This window comes from Sparus aurata, chromosome 21 (assembly GCF_900880675.1).
Source record: "Sparus aurata chromosome 21, fSpaAur1.1, whole genome shotgun sequence".
NCBI classification, from domain to species: domain Eukaryota; kingdom Metazoa; phylum Chordata; class Actinopteri; order Spariformes; family Sparidae; genus Sparus; species Sparus aurata.
This window is the reverse complement of record NC_044207.1, coordinates 25,916,752-25,941,205: the sequence shown is the minus strand read 5'-3', so window position 1 is coordinate 25,941,205 and position 24,454 is coordinate 25,916,752. Positions and strand designations below refer to the sequence as shown.

The window sequence follows — 24,454 nt, the reverse complement described above, 5'->3', positions numbered from 1 at the left end:
AGAAGTGTAGTGTAAATTGTATAGCACCTAGGTAAGTATTACCTTTGGTTAACAACATGTGTGTGTAAAGTGGCAAAGTATGGTCCTGGGCTAATGTGTAGTGTGAAAGGACTTTTTTTAGGAAACCAGACAGGTGAAAACACTTTAACGAAAACTGTACTAGAAATTCAGAATATTCATCTTTTTATGACAACACAACTCCAGTGGACGTTATATGCTGAAGGTTATAATCTGCCCATTGGGCCGAAAGAACAGTAGATTGTGTTTTTTGTCGCTGATGACTGAGATACAAAGATATCGACTCTTGGTTGACACCGTGCACTGAAGGGTTAATAACAATGCACCACACTTCACTGCTTTAGATGCCAGTGTGTACCTAAAAAGAAACTCATGAACTGAAAGTGAAGTCAGAAGTAGAAGAATAATACAAATGTAGGACGACTGATTTCAAACTTCACTAACCAAATAAATACATTGGAACGATGACACAAAATCGAGGATTAGGTACAGGCAAAAAAAAACTTTAATATTGAACATTTACAAGCTGAATTGAGACGGGGCTCAGGTCCACGTGGTTCTGGCTGTGGAAGGTGGTTTTGTACCGCTGGTGTTTTACACGTACCACATGAAGCCGAAACGCTTTTGTAAAAGCTCTTTACGGGGCCGGAGGTTGTACAGCTCCTCTGACATTGGAGTGACCCAGCGTTCTGTGTGGAAGACGCTCTCACCGACCTGCGCAGAGTGTTGAAGACACAATTCACATTAATACAGTGACACTGATCAAAGTTACTGATGACTTACTCTTTTTGCCCTCTCAGAAACTGCATGTATTGTTCCACTTTAAACAAAGTAGTATCTTGACTAGTCTACATTTGCACCCGACTGTATGTCTCAAATGTATCACTTTCAAAACAATTAATTACTAAATTGCGATTTAATTAGCATTGTAACTGTACAAATGGGCTGAGATCATCACAGCTACATGATGTTAGCCTCTCATATGTTACAGTGCAGTCTTTTCTTTACCTTCCACTCTGGAACGTCCTTCATGATAATCGCCTCCTCCTCTAGATTTTCCTTCAGCATTCGTAAGGTCCTGAGGGGAAATTCATCTTTTACATTAAGCGCTAGCTTGACAGAGTAACCGTCAGATTAAAAAAAATCAAACATGTGTTTGTCTGTTTGGTTTTTGTTTTGTTTTCTTTCATACCTTCTGTCTTGCTCCGCCTGCAGCAGGGGCATCAGCGCTATCCGGGCCTCCATATCCTCAATCTGCAGGCGCCTGCAACGTACAAACACACATTACCACGAGCTCCAGCCTCACTCTTTATAGTTAAACTCATCAATGTAAGATTCATCCTACCTTCTTTCTCTGTTCCACTTGAAAAGCCTCCAGTAGCCAAACACCATGATGCCAACACCTATACCGAACATGCTATATCCTGTTGGATAGAGAAATGATTGGTGAGAGTTTATATGAGCTGTGGAGTTACAACTCGGCCACATAATCAGCTCAGTGTTAGTATGAACAGATTCACCTAAACCGGAGTCACTGTGCATTTGTTTAAATAGGCAACAACGGTAATGAAACTTCGAAATTGTTCTTAGTTACTGATCTTACAACATAGAATAAATAAATAAACACACAGTAACCTGTGTGTAAGGTAATTCATGGCTGCCCAGCTGTCTCTTTATGAACTGTGGCCTACATTATGAGGCACCAAAATACTGTAAACTGTTCAAACTGGTTTGACATGAGTATGGATGTACATCACAATGCCAGTTAAGGCATTCTGTAAATGTGAGCAACACACCCATCGTAAGAATTACCACTGCCAGTAAGAATCTGCTGGATCTGATGAAGGGTGCAAAGTTTTGTTAAAGCATACTAGTAATGCACAGCAGCAGTGTGAGGATTCACCGCTTGTTTTTTTTGTTGCCTCATGCAACAAACTTGGCACCCAACACACATAGGAATGCTCTCACGGAATGTTATTTAAGTCATGTTGACATGTCCAGATTGTTTTTTTTAGATAACAGACACCAGTGCTCATCTTGGTCTCCACCTGGTGGTTAAAAGATAACACTGTTGCCAGACATTCACTTTGCTCTACTTCATTTTTAACTGAGGGGTTTGGAGGTATATTGATGACTAAACTCTGCAGAGAACACATAACAAATCTGAATGCCAATTATACTGCAAGTCAACTTTGATAGAACAAGCGTGCATGACTTCATAAGAGCAGAGTAAGATTTTTGTGCGAGAAAGGACAAAGTAAGAACAACAGATTGAATGAGCCAGCAAACGGGATTCTCATGCTTGTTATGATCAAAGTCCTGCCCGCACACTCAAGCTGTTCAGTACTAAACAGAGGTGCTTGAAAAGACATGACCTTGATTTCCAGACATGGATTTGACCTCATGCAGCTTCCTAGTCATAAATATTTGGCAAATGCTTCTTGCAATCTCCAGTCGGCTCAAAAGCTGCTGAAACAGCCTGAGAAAATTTGAAAGCCACCTCAGAGAAAAGACGGATTGAACGCTTAGATCGGATTTAACTCTCAAAAATCCAAGAAATGTGAAGTTGCTGACTGAGTAGCGCTCAAAATCTACGGGTAGGACAAAACAGCGATACAGCAAAATATGGTAATGCTTACTTGTGCGATATGATTGTCGATGTACTGGCACCAAATAATTACATTTTTATTGGAACAAGCAGGCGCTCTACACAGATTCCCCCCCACAAAAAACGGACTCAACAGAATCACCACTTTATTACTCCTTATAGTGTAAATGTCTGTGAACTTAATTTACACATCAAAAAGAATTTAGAGAGCGATAGTTGTATACTATTCAACTGCATAGCTGTTCTTATAATCTCCCTGTAGTTTAACCTTTTGTCAGTTTATGGTTATTTGACATGAGGAATGATGGAAGGCGAGTTGCAATCAATGTGCGATAAAGAGGCACTGATCTACGACTCTATGCATTTTCAGTTCATGCCACATTTTGTGATTACAGTCGGAATTGTAATCTATCATGAGTTACCCCAGAATCCCCATTCCTATTTAAATCTTGGCAGCAGTATACTGTATACTTGTATGTACTCCCAAAAGTGAACATCAGCAGACTTGACACATGATAATCACTATTGCTGGCTAACATGTAGTTACAAACTCACCTTGCATGCTAGAATAATCTATTTACACCGTTACTGCCTCCCTTGTGCACAAATCCAATCCTGCTCATTCAAATCTGTGTCAGTGCACTTTTAAATGCTGACTTGCGACTCAAATGTGTCTTGTGCTCTCTCAAACCATTTGTCATCAATACACTCCCACATTAAAGGCAGCAAGTACAAACGGAGACTCTTAATGTATTGAATTGGTAGTAGTCTCTATAGGATATATTTGTTTATTTGTTTTTGGCAGACACTGCACATAATCTGATGGCTCGGATTTAACACCGGTTTCAGGCAAATCAAAGGGTTTAAGGTCATTCACAGCAACTAAGCTGTTCATGCGCAGCTAAAGCTGGTGGAATAAACTGCACTGGATAAAATCCAAAGTGCCTGAATTTCCCTGATTCATTTAAAACAATCAGGCAAATTCAAGCACTTGCTTCTCAAGTATTTTCTATTAACATTTTAAGACTTTGTAACTCCTTGCAGCTGTGGTAAATGACATATCTAGACACAGTGCTTGTTCTCAACATTATTATTTCACTTCATCATAATAAATTAGATGTTTTTTGGCTACAAACAACCAAAAGTATGTGGTTATCCTACAGCAGGATGACATACACACCTGTCGCTAAATAGACTTTGCATACTATCAGCTGACTGAGTCAATGTAAAGCTATTTAACTTGAAAGTTATAAGGTTACCATGTTAAGCAGCTTCAACCACGTAGTTTTAGTTTTTCCCCCCAAGGGTATCTGCACTCGTATGAACCATGAACACTGTATATTTGACTGAATGCGGTGAACTGCCAGTGTTAGCATGTTAGCTATCAGCACTGTCAACAATAACTGGCAAACAAATATTTAGATAACGGCTACATAAACGTTTCCTCGTGTGACTCTATTAAACACACAGTTAATGTTCATCAATACGACATGGCACACATCTTCGTGCCACCAAAAACTCTAAACATTTTCATTTCACTCCATTAGCTTCGGTGTCTGTCCCACTGACGGTGACCCGTTAGCATTAGCTAGCCGCCGTTTGGTGAGTGCCAACTGTCACATTAGCTGCGCGTGTTTGTTAACTTGTGTGCGGGCTTCGGTAGATGTGTGTGTGGTGTAAAGTACCGGAGAGTCCTCGTTTCGGTAGATTTCTCTTATAGTCAAACGAAGCATAGCCTCCCGGAGGAGGCATGTCCTGCTTCACCTTGGACCCCGCCATCTTCCTCCAGCTTTCCCCACAACACGCCGGTGACGTCACTTCACGCACGCTTCCTCTGTAGTGCAGGGAGACGCTTCCGGGTTGAACTACCGCCCCCACGTGTCCGGATGAGGGCTGTTCATGCATTTTATGGCAGTTTGAAATCTTAAAACATGCCTGAGATACACAAATATCATAGTGAACATCATTTAATTTTGCTTTTATTTTGTTAAATGAATGTTGTTTTGGAGAAGAAATTCAAACTCAGAATTTTAATATGTACAATATTCATGAGGTGATAGTTGAAAACTCAGAAACATTTATCTTTTCCATAACTGAATACACCTGCTGTTCCCAGAGGAAAGTAAGGTTATTTAAAAACAAAGTAAAACAGTATGAAAATGTTCTTTATGTTCTGTTTGTTTATTAATTTTTCAGTCATGTAAACAAGGTTATTTAGTTTTAGTCAATGAAGCTCTTTCTCTTCTGATTCTAATTTCCTCCCCAAAACTACACAGTGCAGCTTAAAGATCTGCATTAATGAGCAGAAATGTTGCTTCATGTGCATATTAGACATTCTCATCAACATAGTAGTAGTAGAAGTCTGTATTCAGCCAGAAATTTCAGCCATTATCTACTCAACCTCAGGCTGAAGTGGTCAAGTGAAGGTTCATTAGTAACAGAGTTGCAGCATTTTTCAAACAGTAGTTTGAAAGTAGATGGAAGTAGATGGAGACTTGTCTTTAAAAGAAAAAAAACAACAGGAAAGTCAACATCAAATCTTTTCCAAAGCTCGTTCAGCGTGTTCCATGTCTACGGGAGCCCCCAGATCCCAAATAATATGCAAAGACCTTATTTACACCCATTTCAAAGTGGAATTCCTCACTTTAGCTGCCAAGGTAAAAGCTTTAGTGCACCTCATCCGGAGAGCTCGACTGTCAGGGGTGTAAATAACGTCTTTTCAAATCCTCCTCCAGAGAATTGGCTTAAGACAGTTGAAGTTTTTTTTAGTTGTTTTTTTTACATTTTAAAACGAGTCCCCAACTTTTTCAGTCTCTTAGGAGAATGCTGCGACACTGTTTTGCTGTGAAACTCCGAAAATGTTTTGTGGACTACAAAACTGCACTTGACTTCCCCTCAGCATGAGGGCGAGAAGATAATAACAAAGACAAAGTGTACATTAGCACTCATTATGCAGCAAAATGCCAAAATCAATTATATAACTGTATTCTTTTGCTGTTGGATTATCATTCCTGGTGCATAAACATGTAAGCAGCATTGCAATGTTGTAGATTGTCGAGGTATAAACAATTTTTGACTTCTTCATATCCTGTTGTGAACTTTAATCTGAAACAATACATCATATTTTAGGGGCCGATCATGTTTTATATGTGCATAAACTAAATGGCACTATGTTATGTGCTATATAATGTGCACATGTGCTTTTGTTTTTCCTCTTAATTAAATGTAGTAAGTACAAACTCATAGATCACAACGGCTCAGAGGACACTGTCTGATTGTAGTGATGTAGAGTGCAAATATAAAGAAGCAAATGATGGAAATATCAAAGTACAAGTACCTCGAAAATGTACTTAAGTAAATGTACCAGCACTGCATAGTTCCAATACTTGAACATTGAGAGGGCACGACTCCCTGTGAGACGATGAGATGGCAGTTTGCCTTCTGGCTTGTTTTCTTATCCTTTATGTTAATCTTCAGCATTCTTTTTAATCTCATCAACCCGTCTGTCTTGTTTCCATGTTTCTTCGCAACGGCTGCTGTTTCAAGATAAGTCGATATGTAACTTTCTCTCTTAGACTTTGGACCTAAACAGCAGTGTGGATAGAACACTGATCTGAAAACATGTAGAGCACCGAAAATGTAAACTTTTGTTTCAAGTCATACCAGTTATAATATTCATGTGTAATCAATGATAACAAGTGTTTAAAATGTATATTTTTATTATTTCTTTAGGAGCTAGGAAAAAAAGTAAACCAAATAGATTTGAACATAAGTTTGTACAATGCAGTTAAGATCAGGAAGCAGAGAATTATGCAATATGGTGAGGGGTACGAGATAAAGGTGGTCTTGTGAATTCCAGGGTCTTGTAGCTCGGAGGGATATTCCCTTCAAGAAACCGTTTCGGGGCTAAATACACGCCGCATATTGCAGGGATTATGGTGGAATAAATCGCAGAAGACCTCTGGCTCCAGTGTGGCAAATTCAGCTCCTTCAGAGTTTGCGTTTTCTCGGCGATGACAGAACACTCAAAATAATCTTACAATGTTGACATTGATATAAAATAAGCAAATTACAGATGGTACTTACAGATGAATTAAGCAAAGGCACCATGCTTCTTCAGCTGAGGTGCAAAATGAACAGAGGGGTTAAAAGGTAGGCATGCGGTTAAACAGGAAAGAAAGAATAAAACAAAGCTAGAATAAACTCTTCATTCGTGGAAACCACAATATACAGAGTGATTTTAAACATCAGTCGAAAAAAAAGAAAATAACTTACTGTAAATACAAAATAAATTCAAAACTTAAACTACAGGGGATGTCGTGAATATTTTTACAACTTATTTTGTTTTTGCTTAAAATAAAATATGTGTTTAGCTGAAATGTGAACTCTTGGGTACGACTAAAACCATTCAAGTGTCAGAAGTTTTGGTCAGTTTGACCAACATCATGGCAGAAAAGGCTCGTAAGCCCATAAAAGAGTACTTTATTTTGTAAGTCAATGCAGACACATTATCACACCATCGTCTAACCATCCAGTCTGGAGGACACAAGTACCCGGGAGGAAGCTCTTCAAGTATTTGTTTTTCTCTTTTCCCCGGTCAAATCAAAATGGTTTCTGCACAATTACAAAGAACGGCGAGTCTCAAAATTAACACGGAAAATAAGAAAAACTAAAACAACAATCATACAAAGGTAAGAAAGGAACGTTTCTTCACTTGCATTTGCTTAACAGTCCTCCGGGGTTGCTGTCGACCATAATATTGGAGCTGAGGAAGTTGGACAAAAAAACCCTAACAATGAGTAGCATAGTACGGTTTAAATTATTTCCATGTGTTTGCAGTCTGGGAGATCGACGAGCGAGAGGGGATCATGTCCAGCAGGTACTCCCTCTGACGAGCGTCGACGGTGGCTGACGTCTTGTGACCTGTCAGGCTGGGGTTCACGTAGGCCATGGTGACTCCTGTGAACATGCAACAGAACGGCGGATCAGGGTGTGGAGCAAGCTGCATGCTGTCGGCTTGATACTTTTTATGTGAATAAGAGAGAAAAGGCATGATCTGAATACACAGTCCCCATAAGACAGATAAAGGAAAAATGACAACTCTAAGGTGAAGTAGTGGCACCCAGGAAAAAAAATGATCAACCACCAGACGGAGGGACTAAAGGAGGAAGACTGAGGTCACTGGCAGGGAGAGAACTGGAGAATGGGATTGCCTTGTCCGAAAACACGTCCTCCCGCTTGTTTCTTAACTGTAATTCATTTTTCCTCTAGTGCGTGAGATTACACTAGATTGCAACTTTTTTGTGAGATTTCTTAACACCAGAAAAAGGACGACACTGGGGTGTTCAAGGATTGCTTTTGGACCAGACAGGAATTTGAAAAAGAGCAGATGTCGAGCGCCAGAGATCTGTGAGTCTACCTGTATTGCTGTTGCTCTGCTTCTTCCATGCAGTGGCTGAGGCACTACCTCCGCTGATATTCCTGCCGCCGTGGAATCCACTGCTGCTCACCTTTGAACTCTGCACAGAGCGGTGGGAAACATGGGCGTGCTTACCTGGCCGGCTGACCAAAGCCGCGGCCGCCACCGCACTCTGCAGCTGGGAGGATGAGGAGAAGGAGTGGGGGACGCCCCTCACCCCCACAGATGAGACCCCATGGGACAGCTGACCTTGGGAGCTCTGAGGGGAGACACAGAGAGGGGGTTTTGAGTTACAGCTGCTTTGACTGCACAAGTGTTAGTCTTTAAAAGAAACGACTCCAACCTTGATGGAGTGATGCTGAAAAATGCTGGCTCCTCGGCTGGCCTGGTGGTGGTGCTGGAGGGAGGAGGCTCTGGCCTGAGCCTGCTTCAGCTGCTGAGACACCAGCTGCTCTGCTTTTAACGACGAGGACGAAGAGCTGCCGTGGGAGACCGACGAGGACGTCTGCTGGAAGATACGCTGCTCTATTTCCTGCTCTTGCTGCAGTGCTTTGACAAACGCACCTTTCAGCCTGTTGGTATGCTCAGCTTTCAAAGCCTTTTTCTGATTGGATGACATGCACTGTTCACAGAGGACGCCTTTTGTCTTGTCCTGCCTCCAGCGGCAGGTGAAGTCAGTGTTGCACTGGGTGCAGATGAAGGGCTGTTTGGCAGTGGTCTTGGACAGTGCTACACCTGTCTTTCCTGGGTGGAGAGAGATGGGAAACCCAGATGTACTGATTGAAGACAGACAGAGGAGCTCACATGGTGTCAATTAAGTTTTACAAAAAAATCCTATGTGGGGACGTCCTGACTATACATATATATATGCATTAGCTAACACTTATTCGAAACATCTAACCCTCATGTCTTGGGCTGGAGCTTATATTTTTAATAATCTATGAATCATATCTTTATTTTTTCATTACAGATAAGTTGTTTGGTCTACAATGTCTACCATAATATACTAGAGCCCGAGGAGATGTCGTAAAATGGCTTGTTTTGTCCAACCAGTGAGTCTAAGCCTAAATATATTCAGTTTACTCTCATATTTAACAAAGAAAAGGAGCAATTCTTCACAATATAAAAGCAGGAACGAGATAAAGTTTGGCTTTTTGCTTGATAAATTAACAAAATCCATCAAAACAAAAATCTACAAACCTCTGTGGATGGTATCCAGCAGATTCTGTACCACTTCCTCCAGCCCCACCAGGTAGATGAACTCATTATTGGCGGCAGAGGGCAGGAAGTTAAACTCTGGCGCTGGGGGCTTGGGCGGAGGGATCTCCAGGAGGGTCTTCTCCAGTTGTTTCCGCAGGGCCAGTTTAGCTGCAGCTTGGCGGCTGGCTGGGGAATCGTTCACGCTGACCACAGAGATGCCGCCGCTTCCTGAGGAAGAGCCCTTCAAACTGGATGGAGAGGCCTTTGAAAACGAGCACAGACAGGAAAGAAACGAGACAGGTGTAAACATCCAGTCAAGATCAGAATGTCTTTCAGTTGTTTGAACAATACAAAAGTCAGGAGATGAATTGCAAGTTGTATCATGATCAAAGAACACTGATCAGACAGTTGGAGCCCTATTTAAAGCATCTGTGACCATAAAAATGTGCAGATTTGAAATAAACTTGACTAAAAATATACACAATGCTGTTGGTTGGTTGGTTTTTTGGTGAACAGTTTAACCCACAATATAAGTTTATACACTATATATATTGAGGCGAAACTGCACTTGATTAGCTACATATTTAACTTTGAATATGAACAAAGGAGCCAAAATCACGTTTTAGTGTTCAAGAAGGAAGGTAAGAGATCCTCAGTGAGAAAACACACAGATGTAGATGCAGTCATCAGCTAAACAGAAGCTAGCTTGAGAATACAGTGGGGCATGGTTCTCTTATCAAACAAGGTGTAAGTTCACATTGGTCTACATTGTTCGTCCCTTATGTCTGCTGCTTGACCTTGTGTTGGTGAACAGCTGTGACTGAAATGTTCAAGGGGCTCTTTGTAACAATTGTATCAATTTAAATGTATGAATCACTTTTTTTTTGGCCATATTTGATTGTAATGTGACAACCTTCCTTTTCTCTTTTAGTTGCCGATACAAGCTTGTGGATGTTTTGTTGTTTAAAGCTGCTGGACTGTTGATTTTCTTTGATCGGATCTGTGTCGACAGTCGTAAGGTTGTGATTTCTCGAGAGCCTTGTCTCTCTATTCTTCCAACACTCATATGAAAGAAAAAGAACCTGAAGTTTCCTTTTAATTTCTGATCCAACCTTGACAGTGGTAATGAATCAAATTATTATTATTTTAATTGAAAGCAGCTCTGAGATACTGACCAGCGAGCTAGCACTACTGCCAATCCTGATGAGGCCCTGCTGGCCCATGCCTCTCTGGCCCTGGCCTGCAGGGGTTGAGGTCCGGGGGCCCAACAGCAGAGGAGGGGGTCCTGAACCTCCAGAGGCAGCCAGCTGCTGCTGCTGCTGCTGCTGTTGCTGACGGAGAGCCTGGATCTGCTGTGGAGATACAGAGATGGGCTAACCAGGACGATGAGAGGGGTGACACAGAGGGACACCACGGACAGAGGCAGTGGAGGACAAGGGAGGGACATCAAAAGCACCAAGGCAAAGGACACACACAGAGAGAGAAAGGCGCAAGGAGAGATCATAAGTCCTAAATTTGGTGTGATTATTACGCTATAGTTTGTCTTAGAGAGTGAAAAACAACAGTAAGATGTTGTAACTCATCATTACTCTGACAAAGACAAGATTTAATTGCTTAAAAATGTAATTTCAATTTGCGCTATCACTATTGTTAACATCTCCTCTCGACTCACCTGTGCCCCTCTGACCAGAGGTGGCATGATGATCTGTGAGCCGTGTTTGGACGTCACCTGCTGCCCTCCTCTCACCAGCGGCGGAGGGATGACCGTGCCTGAACTCCTGCCGGTCAAAATCTGGTTGGAGAAACACACCATCAGAAACAGCATGAACTACAGTATGAAGGTGTGTTCACACCGATATGTTGCCTAAGAAGATGTGTTACAGCACAACATTAACCTGCTGAGCGCCTTTATTGCTTGTTATTGTTCCTCGAATGAGAGGAGGCGGCGCAGTGGAACCAGACACACTTGAGGGCTGAGAAGGGGAAAAAAAAAGGAAGAGATTAAACAAAAAAAGATAATGATAGAAGTGGAGGTCTGCTCTCTGAGTGCCCCTGCGTTGATGTGTTTAATAACCGTTTACCTTCTGGAGAGTGTCCCTCTGTATCTGGCTCTGCCGGAGTTTCTTCAGCAGCACCAGCTTGGCCTCCTCCAGTCTCAGCTCCTCCTTCAGCTGCTTAATGATGCGCTCCCTCTCTGCTGGGCTGCTCTTCTACACTCGACAGATCATAACATTACTTACACCACTTGCATTACCAAAGACAGAATCCTTTTCCAGGAACTAGAACATTTCATGTTGGAGCCTCAGGTGGTTCATTTGTGTCCACCAACTTTCTGTTTCCATATTTTGAAAACCTCATAAAGCTAAAAACACTAATGATCTTTGCTTTGATTTAAACATGTCTCAGGAATCATCTTACTCACACAGTGGTATGAAATGCATGACTTCTAGCTTTGTGTAGGTGTGTTTCTCACCATGAGCAGGTCCGTGTCCAGCTCCTTAAAGTGGCTCAAGCCGTTCATTGGTGGACTGGGGGAGTCATTGTCTGACAAAATGATGACATCGTCATCTTCAGGGGACGGAGGGCGCTTCTCTCGTTTTATGCTGCTGAACACAAAGAGGGAAAAATGTATGTTTCAGTATTTCATAAGATTGACACTTGTCAAAATAATGATTTACATTAACTGTTAGGGTAAAAAATAATAGAAATGTATGCTTTTTTTATATTGTAAAAACATTGTTACATCAATTTTACTCTTAACATCCAGCTTTCTTGTTCATTTTTCATCCTAATTGTATTTAGAGTTGTGAAATCATCTCATTCTAAACGATCTGACAGTATCATAAATATTCTGTATCAGCTTGTTACAGCTCTTTTTTATGATGTGAAATAAAAAAAACTCCACAAAACTTTTAAATAGTAAAATGTTACTTCTTTTCAAGCACTTTCAAGGTACCTAAACTACAAATATCCGGATTATTGTAAACCTTTAACATCACAAAATTCCTTAATGTTCACAGCAATCAATGTATATTGTCACTTAATTTATTTAATGTATTAACTTTGATTGAATGTTTAGAACATGACTATTTCATGTTCGCTGATTTCAACGCAGGAGACAAATGGAAACAAACACAAGATCATTTCAATGTTTTTTGGTTTAAATGAATGATTGTGTAGATGAAACACCAGATTATGTTAAAATCTATATTAAAACACAATCCTAGCCTTGAAGATATAACTGTTAGAATTAAGTATTTTCGAGGCTTTGAAGACTTTGTTCGAACCCTAATTTCAAGTGCCTCATGCAATGTTTTACACAAAAATATTTAGGCATATTTGCTATTTTCTAAAACATTTGCATCTCCACTAGAATTCAAAGTTGCATGTTTTTAGATTTGGTTTTAAACTATGTTTAGATGCAAACATCAACTGCCTCAAACATTATCATCCATTAAACTGACTGTACTCATGGACAAGATCCTCAACCATGGATTGATCGGCTGCACTGTCATCTAGCAAGTCCAGACACACACTTTTTATGTTCCTCTGAATCTGAAGGAAGGGCAAGGTGGCACTCCAGTAGAGGTCTTAAAGCCACAATACAACTACTGTTTGAGAGCACAAATTTCCTGTTGAAGCAGGATATTGTGGCTGGTCACAATAGGCGTCTGAGGCATTCGAGGGCAACCTGTGTTGGGCTACCTACGTCATTCAAAACACGCTAAGACAATTAAAGCGTATGGGATTCTTGGAGGCTGTGTGGATCAACCCTCGCCCCCGTCTCACATGATTTACTCACATATAGCTTCTCCTGCAAAGCGGCTATTCAACTGCAGGCTATATGTAAGAGCAGATGACCTAAATTCAGCTCACACACTAGTGACACTTGACTAGTGGTTCTCAAAAACTAAAGAGCACGAGTAATGCCTCTCAATAAAACATGGATGGCCTTGTGATTACACGGATTATGGGTTTCTATAAAGCATAAGAAGTCGTTTAAGTCAACGTATGACATCGTGAGGCCTGTCTCTCCTAGCCGTCCTGCCTACATGTGTGTGTGTGTGTGTGTGTGTGTGTGTGTGTGAGTGTGTATTAGTCTCTCCTCAGGGCTTAGCGCCATCATCACTTCCTGTGGATTAATCACTACTCTTCCAAAGAAGTCACATGACCTCAAAGTCACCGTCACGTGACATGCTCACTTTTCCTCCCACCCATCCCCCCTCCCCTCACTGTTCCTTCCACTGTGGAAACCATGGCAACAACCGGCTGAAACCGGTTTGCGACACACGGCTTCATTTTGTGCGAGGGGAGTTTTTAGGGTTCAGGTGGTTAGTGGGGGGAAAATGGAGGTAGGGTGAGAGATAAGTTGAAGATAAGTTCACCTCTGAGGACAACACCACCCCTCTACCCCCACCCTTCTCCCCATACACAGGAAGTTTAAAGACCATCCAGATCATAAAAGTAACTTTAAACATTTTTTGTGTTTTTACGATTACAATAAAGTGTCATCAATCCATTTTTATACTCTCACGAGTGAGTTAAAAGCCTACTAGTGAGGGCAGATAACTTCTGTGTAGATAAAGTTTCCTGCTTTTTCACTGGATGTCACAGCTGAGGAGAGTTTACTATAAACTGTGTCTCACCCTCTGGAGGTGCTCATGTCCACAGGCTGCTCCCCCGTTTGAACTTCCACTTTAATAGTGGCCTTGACCTCGCCTGCAGCCATCATGCCACTGGGCGCCTTCCCCTCCGTCAGTCGGACCCGGCTCCTTGTATCCCTGGCTGGCTCCGTGTTCGCCTTGCTGGCTTTGTCATTGCAGTCAGTCCGAATGTCCGAGCTGGGTTCGTCCGTCTGTGGTCCTCGTTCATCCTTCACTGGCCGAGAGGCCAAAGGTAACACTAAAGGTAACGGCAACCGACTCTGCTCCTCCTCCTGATCTTTGTCGTGCCCTGATGCATCACTAGTCCGGCTCTGATCGTCCTCTGCCAGTACAGGGTCTGGTTTAGTTTGTGCCTCTGTTGTGGGTTCAGACGGGTCCAATTTAGGCTTTTTGCTTTCACTGTCAGAATTTGAGGGTTCTAAAGATGAGGGCGCAGCATCCCTCTCCAGCGCCCTCTTCTGGCTGCGCGTCTGGCGGACAGCCTCTTCAGACATCCCCTGCAGGTAAACAAAGATAGAACACTGTTATCGGTTTTGTTATAAACTCAAACAGGGTCAAAATTACTGGTACCACAAGATACAGAACGTATTTAATGAATCATGTCATATTTCACATCACAACATCCAAGCATCTAGCCCAAACCAGACATGACACACTTGGTGACAAAACTTACTATACTATTTACTTACTATTGACTATAACTTACAGTTATCAGTCTTATAAATTTGAACACAGTTTTCTAAAGACAATGCTAAGTGTGTTTGCTTATGCTCGCAATGAGGGAAATATCAGCTTAAACTGAAGCACTACAGATCAGTTCTGACGGTATCATGTGTTGTGAATGAATTGACAGCAGTTAGAATGTAAGTTGAGGTAGTTAGACTCGGCTGTAGATACATGTAAAAATGTATTACAATTTTAATTCTGTGCAAATAACATTTTTGAGAGGAAGGCTGTGTGTTCAAACACAGACCTGAAGAACCGGAAGTTTAAGCACTTAAGGGGAGTTAAAGGTTCCTTAGTAGAGCTACGGAGGCGTTTTGTTTATCCCATGCCTGACCGGTGCCCATATATCGGTCAGGCTCTACAGTATTCCTCAAATTCAACAGGTGGCAGGAAATGTCAGCTTTTCAAATGTTTTCTGAGGAAGGAAATGTACTTGACATGTTCGTAAGACATCAAGGACACAGACCCTGTAGGTGAGAAACAATATAAACCTTACTTTTCTTAGTTCAGCAGAAAACTCCACAGGGCCCCTTTTGAGGCGTCAGTTACATTATAATTCTCTATGCAACATCTAAAGAGTAACAGATGCAAGCAGGTGAAATATCAGTCATTTATAAACAAGCGTGCAAAGGTCCAAAGAGGTCGTTCTAAATGGAGTCTCAGTGTGGTCAAATCTGACCTGAGCTAAATAGGTAAGTTATGAGCAACATGGTCAACACACTATCAAAGGTCCATTCATTTAGCTCTCAGCAACCAGAGAGGCTTTGACAACGTGTGGACAATTAATGATTGTCAGTGAATAAATGTGGCTCAAGTTCAAAATAAAGTTGATTATGTGGCTGTTTGGATCTTCACAGGTGCAATGCACAATGTTTATAATAAACAATTTCAGGCTGATTGGATGTCACATTTCATTCCTGTCATGTTGACATTACGCGACAAACATACAGTGCAGAGCTGTCACCTAATAATACATTCAGTTATCCATTTTACCGAGAGTGTGGTTGTGATTGTGGTGCTATCATTCGGAGCTTAAGTAGACTTAACTGACCTTGAATCAGCTGCAGGGGACACATGCTGACTAAAATCTAAAATGGCCCCCAGACAAAACATGTGGATTAGCAAGGTCACGTGACCAAGATGTTGACTGAAACACCCAATTATCCAAATTTCTGTCTCCACCAAAAACCAAAAGGGGAAGAACTGAAAAAACAGAGTGCTCGGTAAGAACAGAAATGTGAGGATCGCTTTACTGCAAAAACAAGGTCTTCTCAAAGAAAAATAAATAGAACAAACACTGCAGTAACGTCTAAGAGCTGGAGGAACTTAACACTGTGATGAAATTAGAATTAAAAAGGACTAAGCGACCATACAAAATAACTGGAGCGTGATTTCTATTAAAATATTCATAACGACACATGAATCCAAGTATTTTAGTAATTTATGTGTAAGTGAAATTATTTTATTATTCATCACAATGACTCCAGCCTGTGTTAAACCTTTCGTTCCTGCGGCCAGGCACCGAGGAGCACTAGATCCATTACCATGTGATATCCTCTGCCTGTACAACAAACTCAATCCCACCAGATGTTGACATGCCAGCGGTAGCGGAGTCAGAAAGACAGCAGCTCGTTCTGTCAGACAGCTGAGCAGTTACGTGCACTTTGACGCACACGCAGATGTGCATTAGTAACATGGTACATGCACACACATTACCCTGACAGTGGCCACTCTGAAGATGAAAGGGAGGTGGTAGTCAATACATGTTTACCATTATGGTTTTCATAATGGTCTATCACATTGTTCTGTGTGATGCACCATCCATAACAGTGTATACAAACATCTGTATTGTGCACAAATGTGTCTCCTTGGCTTCAAAGTAAAGTATGTGTGGTGTAATAAAAAAACATTTATCTTCCTGCAGATTAAGAGTAACAATTATACCATATTAGAATCACTAGAATGTATTTCAAGTTTATACAAAGTTTCCTGTCCGTCAGCAAATGATGTGCAATTTCTACAACCAAAAATACCATTTAGTTTTATTCCTGTAAGGGTCATTGTCACCGATTATGATAACTGTGTAATACGTTATCATACACTGAAAATCTATCAGTGCAACTCTAAAATCTTACTGCTGTTAAATCTTAAAGTATGGTTCTCTCACCTGTATAGCTATGAATATGTGCCTGAATGAATGGGTCAGGAATGCGTAGAATAAAAGGGGTCAGTAATGCTTCGACTGGAGTGGTTCTCGAATCATCAAAGCATAGCATAACCCTTAAGTATCTAGGGAGGAGAAAGTGACGGGCCATTTGCACTTCTGTCTCAGTTATAATCAGGTTTTTGGAGTTTCCTCATTATGTTGTGTGCATGTTATCACCAGATCCTTTCATAAACGTGAGTAAACCCTTGTCCCTAGCCCCCTTCACACAGACCCACTAAAAAACTGCCTAAACATTACCTGGAGAAGCTGTATGCGTGGACACAAAAGTTCAAATCAGGTGGCCCCCAAATTAAATTGACTTTACCCCGCCAGCTCCCTACAACAATGTCATTGTCCAGAAATATCTCAGGGAGAGAGTGGGTGCGTTGATGACATTTCACACAGTGTAGCTGCTTTATTCTATCTTCTGCTTGCGTTTATATTGCTTTCCACTCTTTTGTTGCTATTGTGTATACGTCTAAATACATGTAGTATTGAAAAACTGTCATTATGCGGACAAATCCTCATCTTCCTCCAGCACACTTTACACAGGCGCCACCTCTTGCCTAAATCATTTACATGTGAGAATGCTTCTGACACGGACAATCTCCTGTTATGTGCTACACGTGTGAAAAAGGGCAACTCTGAATTATGTCCAAACAATATCATATGTGAATACATCACATGGCTTATGAAGATGGCTTGTAAACATCTTATCAAAAGTTCCTGATCATGCTCTGCCTTGCGTGCAGATGAGTCATCAGCTACAGTCACCTAGAAGCTCCTCAGAAAAACAAAAACATGATGGTAAATTGTGTAATGATGATTAAGACATTTGACTACTGGTGAGTAGCTAGAGGCGCTAAATTGAGTAACATGCAAGAGACAGACTGACTTTATCCTCAGCTGCTGAGGTAACATAGCACAGAAATGACATGGAGTGGGCCAGAAAGCAAAGGGTAAAAAGCACACCTGGAAACTGTCCTGACCATGTACACAGGATATGTGAATAATCAGGTTTTTCATATTCAATGTAAACACCATATCCAGAAAAAGATCAGGACAAGACTCAGAGATATTACAGTGCATGTGCAGGCACTCATTGAAATGACTTAGGTTATTATGAAATGTATAAAAGGTAAACATGCGGCACGCTACAGGAGACGACCTGTGCTCAAAGTTCATAGAATCTCAAACAGAAAGCAGGAACAACATTCAGAGACGTACGCTCAGATCGTCGAAAGAGAGGAAGAAACGCAGCACCGTTATGTCCTGACATGCATGGATGTCTCAGAACGGAGACCTGGTCCTGCCAAGTCTGCCGAGGCCATCCGTCTGCCCAGCGACGCACTTACAGGAAGCTATGATTTTTTGGGGGGAGAAGAGAACTACAATTAAGCCTTATAGCTGACTAGTTCTCAGTGACACACACTGTACACACTGATGCCCCCCCCTCCCCTTCCTGTTCTCAGAATGGTTATGGCGACGAGCATAACGCACACTCAGTGTATCCATGATGTACCTACACAATATACATACACAGTGACGATGCAGCATGCAGAGCAACCATCTGATAACACAGAGCTGACTAAGTTTTTTTTTTTTCTAATACTCTGACATCACTGAGATACACATGACATGACCCTTCCCAGGATTCAGTGGGACACACAAAGCACTTTTCCTGAGAACCGGTTTAAACCGGTTGGCTAGTGTGTGTGTGTGTGTGTGACTCTGTCAGTGTGTGTGTGTGTGTGTGTGTGTGTGACTGAGAGAGAAGCTGAAGCTAGTTTTAACCCTTCAGGTGCCGGAGCAGACGCCAGGCTTCCACAGTCGGCCATGTTACAGTGTGTGAGTGCATGTGTATGTGTGTATGTGTGTGTGTGTGTGTGTGTGTGTGCAATGGTATTATAAATTCTGATGCATATAACTGTGAAATGATGCTGGGGGAAGTTAGCGCAGAACGCCACCCCACACACTCACCTCCACCCCCCAGCCTTACATAGACACCAACCCTATCTTTGTAACGGGGGATCTGAATGGCTGACAAGTTTCACATTTCATCTCCACGGCACTTTACAAACATTTCCATCAAGCCCCCGCCCACCCAAGAACTCCACATCACAGGCAAACGCTGTGAAGGGAACTTAAACTGAAACTTTACACATCAAGCAAACAAATGAATGTGCAAGCAAACTGACACATATCAGACCAAGGAGTCACACTGTACATTTAAATTTTGCACTATTTTTATCGGTCTGCATGTGTGGTCATGAAAGTTTCATGGTGCGATGATCCAAATTATCTCGCCACACAATTTTCCTGAATATCCTGATAAATATTCAAATCAGATGGAAATCCTCAAACAGCATTTACAGACACTGTAAGGACGTCATTGTAAGGTCTGTGGTGGTAGCAATAGTGACGTGCCTTTGGCTGACAGTAGTAAACATGTTTTAATCAGACCGTTAGTTTTAAAAAGTATCAAAAAACTTTGGACCAAATCTATTCTGACAGTTTGATCTTTGCTGGTTCTCAGCCTTTCAACGATAACTGTACATTTCCCGTTATGATTTTTGGACCATCCGCTAAAAGAGTGGGATTACATTACACTTACACTTGGTGAACCTCTACTCTGGGCATAACCTGGTCTTTCTCCTGCATGACTTGAGACAGCCAGTCACCAGCACTATTAGATCTAGGGTCAACTAGCATGCTGCATGCTTATTGGCCCACGAACGCCAACGAAATCAACTCCTTCGATATCTAAATTTAGTATCGCATGACATGACATCCTTCAATACTTGATATTATCAGGGCAATTTGGTGGGTGTTGAAGTTTCATACCCATACCCCTAACTAACTAATGCTCAGGTATACAGTGTGACGAAAAGCTCATGTGCGGATGTCTCAGTCGCAGTGCAACATAGATGACAGCACATACAGTAGTGGGACGACACAGTACAGTACAACTGTAAACAATGGTAGTATTGTGCAAATTACAGATCCAGCCAGTCTAAGTACATAGTGTTCTTTTAAGAATGGTTGAAAGGAAAGCTAAAGCCGAACTACAAGCCTACCTCTGATTGCATTTCCTCTTTAATTAAAACCAAACAAAGTTGGCAGCTTGGAGATTTAAAAGACAAACTTTACATGGTCAAAATGTAATAATGAGGGAGTGAAAAGAATAAACAAAGAGCCTATAATAAAAAGGAATCTCTCTCTCTAACGTCTGGATGTCACCCTGTTAGAAGATGTTTTTCCAAATATAAATTCTTGCAGCTACACCCCAGATATTAGAAATTAACATACAGTATTGTGATTGGTGTGCAGACATGACTTAAAATGTTACACAACAATGTCAGAAATATTGTCAGCAGGTTTATTAAGGGGTGCAAAAGTGTATAGATGAATATTACTATTGAATAATCATAGCTGCTTATTTGCAGTACATCATTTGTGCAATGATCTTGCAGCTCTGTCTGATATGACTATTAATCAGAGTTAATATGGCTCTTATACACATGTTAGTTTTCTTAACCAACAGTGGTTACAAGTACAACAGTACTTTTACTGTTCATAGTCTGAGTGTTACTGTTTTGATGCTCCAAAAAGTCCTAAACTAAACTAATTACTTTACATCTCATTGTTGTATTAGTTGGTAAACTACCTCACAGGGAGAGTGAAGATTATATAGCCTGCGTTTTTTCAAGTGTTTATGTAATTAAACTCAACACTGTAGTGTAATTACATCACAATGAACACTACCGTATCATCAAATTGCTCTGTACAGGTACTTGTCTCTTGGTGAGTGTTGCTTTCACCAACGCAGAATACAAGTACTTTAATCTGGTATCAGGTTTCTACCACTATCAGGACGCCACTCGCCAGAATCTACACCTGTCTTGTTTTCTGCCTCGCTGGGGATATTTATCTAGTCAGTCTTGGATCATGTCAACCATCAGTCACTCAATCACTTTTCACTCAGGCGGGCAGAGTCACTCTCAGCCATCGTTGATGTCTGGCTGCACATACAGTACGTGTTCTGCATTTTATTTACCCACTGACAGACCTTTAACCTGTGAAAACATATTTCTACACTGCACAGGGGTTTTCAGAAGAACACTGTGCAACAACGCAACCGCACTACCTTGAAAAAACTGCTGCACAAGCAAAATGTTCTTATCAATTATCTGGGTGCATCTGCCAGAATAACAAGTGATAGGAATGACTGGTTCCCCAAGCACCAGCTAGAAGCAAAACCTTCCTGGCCTGATCAAAATAAAGGAGTGAATCTGAGCTGGCACAGTAAATAACTTTTAGCCACAGCTGGCTGCAGCTGCTAACATCACTGACGAGACAAAATAGGCAGAAAAAGGCAATTAGAGAGCAAACTGCTGCCTATATACTTGATGAAGTCATAAAGCCCTGACCAAACAGCTGCCCTGTGACCCCTGCAGTCATGTGCAGCAGCTTAAAGTGTGGCCAGCAGACAACTCTTTCCAGAACAGTGGCTGATTACACAACTACTCTGGATCAGTCTTCTGTGTGATCACTGGAACAGTGCTTTCTGGACAGCAACAAAACTTCTAAGCAGTTTCTGACTCCCTCAAGTCTTGTATCTTTAACGCTATGCGTACAGTAACTCTGAGGTGGATATGATGACCAGAATATCGACTTCAGCACCGTCTGTCATAACAAGTGTCAAAGCAAAACACTCTTCTCTTTTTGCGACGAGCCCCTCCAGTAAAGGCAACCTGTACTTTGTTCACAATGACAGTTCCTAAACAATGCAATTGTTAACATGTAAATAACACATTACAAAGCCTTTGTTCACACAAACAACTGAGTGTTCTAGATCTCCACAAAGAGGCAATGAAGTCTCTGAACAGCAGATCACTTAACCACCATACCATCCAATGTCTACATGCAGGCCTCCTGAACTATTTATCCTGATGCACTAGTGCGCCTAACTTTTTAATTTAGGTGCACCGGCAACACAAAACCTTTAACTGAATTCCTTATCTTTTCTTGCCGATAAATGTCTGTCTTCATTTAAACCTGGAAATATTTTTATAGACAAAATTTTTTCTTTAATCAGACCTGCTAAATTTCAGGCACACCTGTGCGAGAGACCAATGAAAATTTCTAGTAAAATCGGAGAGATTTCAGTGCCACCAAAACAGCCTGGCATGCATACACATTACTTGCTTAGATGTCTTTATAGTGCACAGGTCCTTATTAAGTTAAAAGATAATCATGAACAATTTACATAATCATTTAGGCAACAACTGAGCACAAATTAAGTGGCTCCAGCTCACAAAACTGGACTTTCCAGGAAAATATCACAAGGATGCAATGAGGTCCAGACATACACCTGCAACTGCCTCTTCTGGAAATCCAAGAGATTGTCACTTTAATATTCTGGATTTTTCACGACACACAAAGATGTCACCTTGGTATAACAAAATCACTATCAATTTACAAACCCAATGATTAATCAAGAGTTGTAGCCATAACAAAAACAACAATCATCAAACGACAATCAATAACAATAACCTAAAGTTGATTTAAGTCTCTAATAAAAGATATAAAAATAATCATAAGTGTAATTAAGTTCTCAAATTCTCACAAATAAAGTCAACAACAGCTGCATCTGTGCCCTCTCCAGATGCAAAATGATGCATGTGCTTTTGTCAGCAAACCATAAACAACCTTCCTTTATATCTGATCATTAAATATTAAAAAATAAAAGTGCTTTAAAGTCCATCCAAGTGTGTCCAGATGAACAGACAATAGAAAACATTAGTGCAGTCCAGAGTCAGACCCACAGTCCTGGTCCCGAAGCGCTGCTAACTCGTGTAGCTGTGATGGCTCTGAATATGTGTGTGTGTGTGTGTGTGTACGTGTGGCTGTCTGGGTGCGAGCAGCGAGACAGAGAGGGAGTGTGTGCGGTGCGTGTCAGAGTGTGTGTGTGTTCAGCTTTAAGAGGAGGAAGACTACGGTTGTCACAGAGAGAAGTAGGAAGATTAGCTACCAGATAGCAGAACCAACGCTGGTGCCAAGGGGGCTTAAAGCGGGCAGCGGCGTCCACCATTAACGTTACACCACCCAGTACACCATCCGAAGCACACTGAGCCCTTTAAAGAGCTAAACCCAGCCCACACTACATGTGCAACGAGCCGGCTTTTTTTATTATTATTGACACCGCCTCAAGACGAGGTGAGCGTGTTATTAGTTAGCGAGCTAACATTAGCTAACATCGCGCAAACAACAACAAGAAGCCACTTTAGCTCGGGGAGGTTTAAACCCGCTTCACGTCACGCCACCAACGGCTGCGGAAAGTCAAAGTAGTGAGACAAAAAACAAAACAACAACAAAAAAGAAAAAGTCCTCCAGCCGGACTCATCTTCATGACCCACAGGAGGGAGGGAGAGAGGAGAGGGGGGGGGACCAGAACCGAGCCCGGTCGCTGACCTGGCTTCAACCCGATGCGGGACAACCAGCAGCCCCAACAAGAACAACAAGAACAAAAACAGGGGGCACAAACTTTCACCCCTTATAAAAAAGTAAAGCTGTACGAGGCTCACCGGGACTGTTTACCTGCCGTCCCCCTCCCGAGTGAAAAACCCGAGTCATAAATTTCATCGACCGGCCCGCGGACGGCAGCCTGCCGCCGGAGAGCCGTTGGCGATGAACGTTCTAATCCTTACCTCATTTAACGACTTCTGCCGCACACAACCGCGTCCGGGGGGTCGCGGTTACCGGCTGGCACGCGCAAGGAAAACGTAAAATACAATATTTTTCGGCTGAGTGAGCCCCCCCACCACCACCACCACCTCCACCTCCTCTCTCTCTCCTCCCCGGTGCTCAACCTTTGGCTCTGCGGAGAAGTGTTACTTTTCAACAGCCCATCAGCTTCTTTATCGTCACAGATAGGTGGAGGAAAACCTGGCTCCCTCTCGACGACTCCGAATAAAAGGCTCCCCTCGGTCCGCTCTCTAAAAAACTTCGGCTTCACCTCAGTCAACTTACTCGGTCGCTTTGTTGCCCGTCCTTCGCCGATGGTCGACCAGGGAGTGTTTAATCTGCAGTTAACCTCGATAAATCGTTGCTTTTTAGAAATCCAGGGGATATCCTCTTTTTTTCGGCCCTCCCCGCTGCCGCGTCTGTTGCCAAATAATGCGCCTCAACACACATGGAGCCGCTGCGTCCTCTTAGTGGGCATGCGCACCTCGGCATACCAGGGCGACCGGATCACATCATGTAAGCCACTGACCACCAAGGGCCAGAGCGGGACGACCGTGGCAGGGCCCCCGGGGCTCCTCGGGCTGACCCAGGACTGCACCGGCAGAGCACAGAAACCCCCTCCAACACACACACACACACACACACACACACACACACACACACCATGTCACAGTAATGGAGAGCATCACACACACTCCTCCAACACACTCACCTGCCTCCAAACAACATGCAACATTATGGAACAATAACACATATTTAGTGCATAGCTGATAAACAGTGAACAACCAGGCATACGTGGCAATCCAACCCACTTATCCCAAGGAGACCATCAGCAGTCCCCAGTTTACAGCATGTTAATTGCTTTT

At 42.1% G+C, this 24,454-nt stretch overlaps 2 protein-coding genes across 9 annotated transcripts; both read right to left on the bottom strand.

Moving 5' to 3' along the window:
* Window positions 1-500: 500 nt before the first annotated feature.
* ndufa13 (NADH:ubiquinone oxidoreductase subunit A13) lies at window positions 501-4,469 on the bottom strand. Its single transcript, XM_030402759.1, has 5 exons — window positions 4,312-4,469; window positions 1,364-1,442; window positions 1,211-1,282; window positions 1,027-1,096; window positions 501-732 (listed from the first exon to the last, which is right to left on the bottom strand). The coding sequence occupies exons 1-5, from the start codon at window positions 4,403-4,405 to the stop codon at window positions 613-615; spliced, it is 435 nt and encodes a 144-aa protein (XP_030258619.1). The 5' UTR covers window positions 4,406-4,469; the 3' UTR covers window positions 501-612.
* A 1,858-nt stretch (window positions 4,470-6,327) lies between these two features.
* On the bottom strand, window positions 6,328-24,095 carry LOC115572924 (transcriptional repressor p66-alpha). Of its 8 annotated transcripts, none has more exons than XM_030403428.1 (11): window positions 23,874-24,095; window positions 13,892-14,406; window positions 11,719-11,851; window positions 11,327-11,455; window positions 11,141-11,218; window positions 10,918-11,037; window positions 10,421-10,618; window positions 9,246-9,507; window positions 8,389-8,789; window positions 8,046-8,304; window positions 6,328-7,585 (listed from the first exon to the last, which is right to left on the bottom strand). In XM_030403428.1, the coding sequence occupies exons 2-11, from the start codon at window positions 14,401-14,403 to the stop codon at window positions 7,446-7,448; spliced, it is 2,232 nt and encodes a 743-aa protein (XP_030259288.1). In that variant the 5' UTR covers window positions 14,404-14,406; window positions 23,874-24,095; the 3' UTR covers window positions 6,328-7,445. The 8 variants fall into 8 exon arrangements, with proteins under 8 accessions (XP_030259288.1, XP_030259289.1, XP_030259290.1 ...); XM_030403429.1 differs by lacking the exon at window positions 23,874-24,095 and adding an exon at window positions 23,552-23,673; XM_030403430.1 differs by lacking the exon at window positions 23,874-24,095 and adding an exon at window positions 23,429-23,547.
* Between the last annotated feature and the right edge of the window lie 359 nt (window positions 24,096-24,454).

Excerpts from the sequence above, each read along its gene's own strand:
- LOC115572924 (XM_030403423.1), bottom strand. The coding sequence starts at position 23,486 with ATGAAATTTATGACTCGGGTTTTTCACTCGGGAGGGGGACGGCAG. Across the intron at positions 14,407-23,441 it reads ACTCGGGAGGGGGACGGCAG|GGGATGTCTGAAGAGGCTGT; the intron begins GTAAACAGTCCC and ends GTTTACCTGCAG. Across the intron at positions 11,038-11,140 it reads GCAATAAAGGCGCTCAGCAG|ATTTTGACCGGCAGGAGTTC; the intron begins GTTAATGTTGTG and ends TTCTCCAACCAG.
- ndufa13 (XM_030402759.1), bottom strand. The coding sequence starts at position 4,405 with ATGGCGGGGTCCAAGGTGAAGCAGGACATGCCTCCTCCGGGAGGCTAT. Across the intron at positions 1,283-1,363 it reads AAGTGGAACAGAGAAAGAAG|GCGCCTGCAGATTGAGGATA; the intron begins GTAGGATGAATC and ends TGTACGTTGCAG. Across the intron at positions 733-1,026 it reads AGGACGTTCCAGAGTGGAAG|GTCGGTGAGAGCGTCTTCCA; the intron begins GTAAAGAAAAGA and ends CACTCTGCGCAG.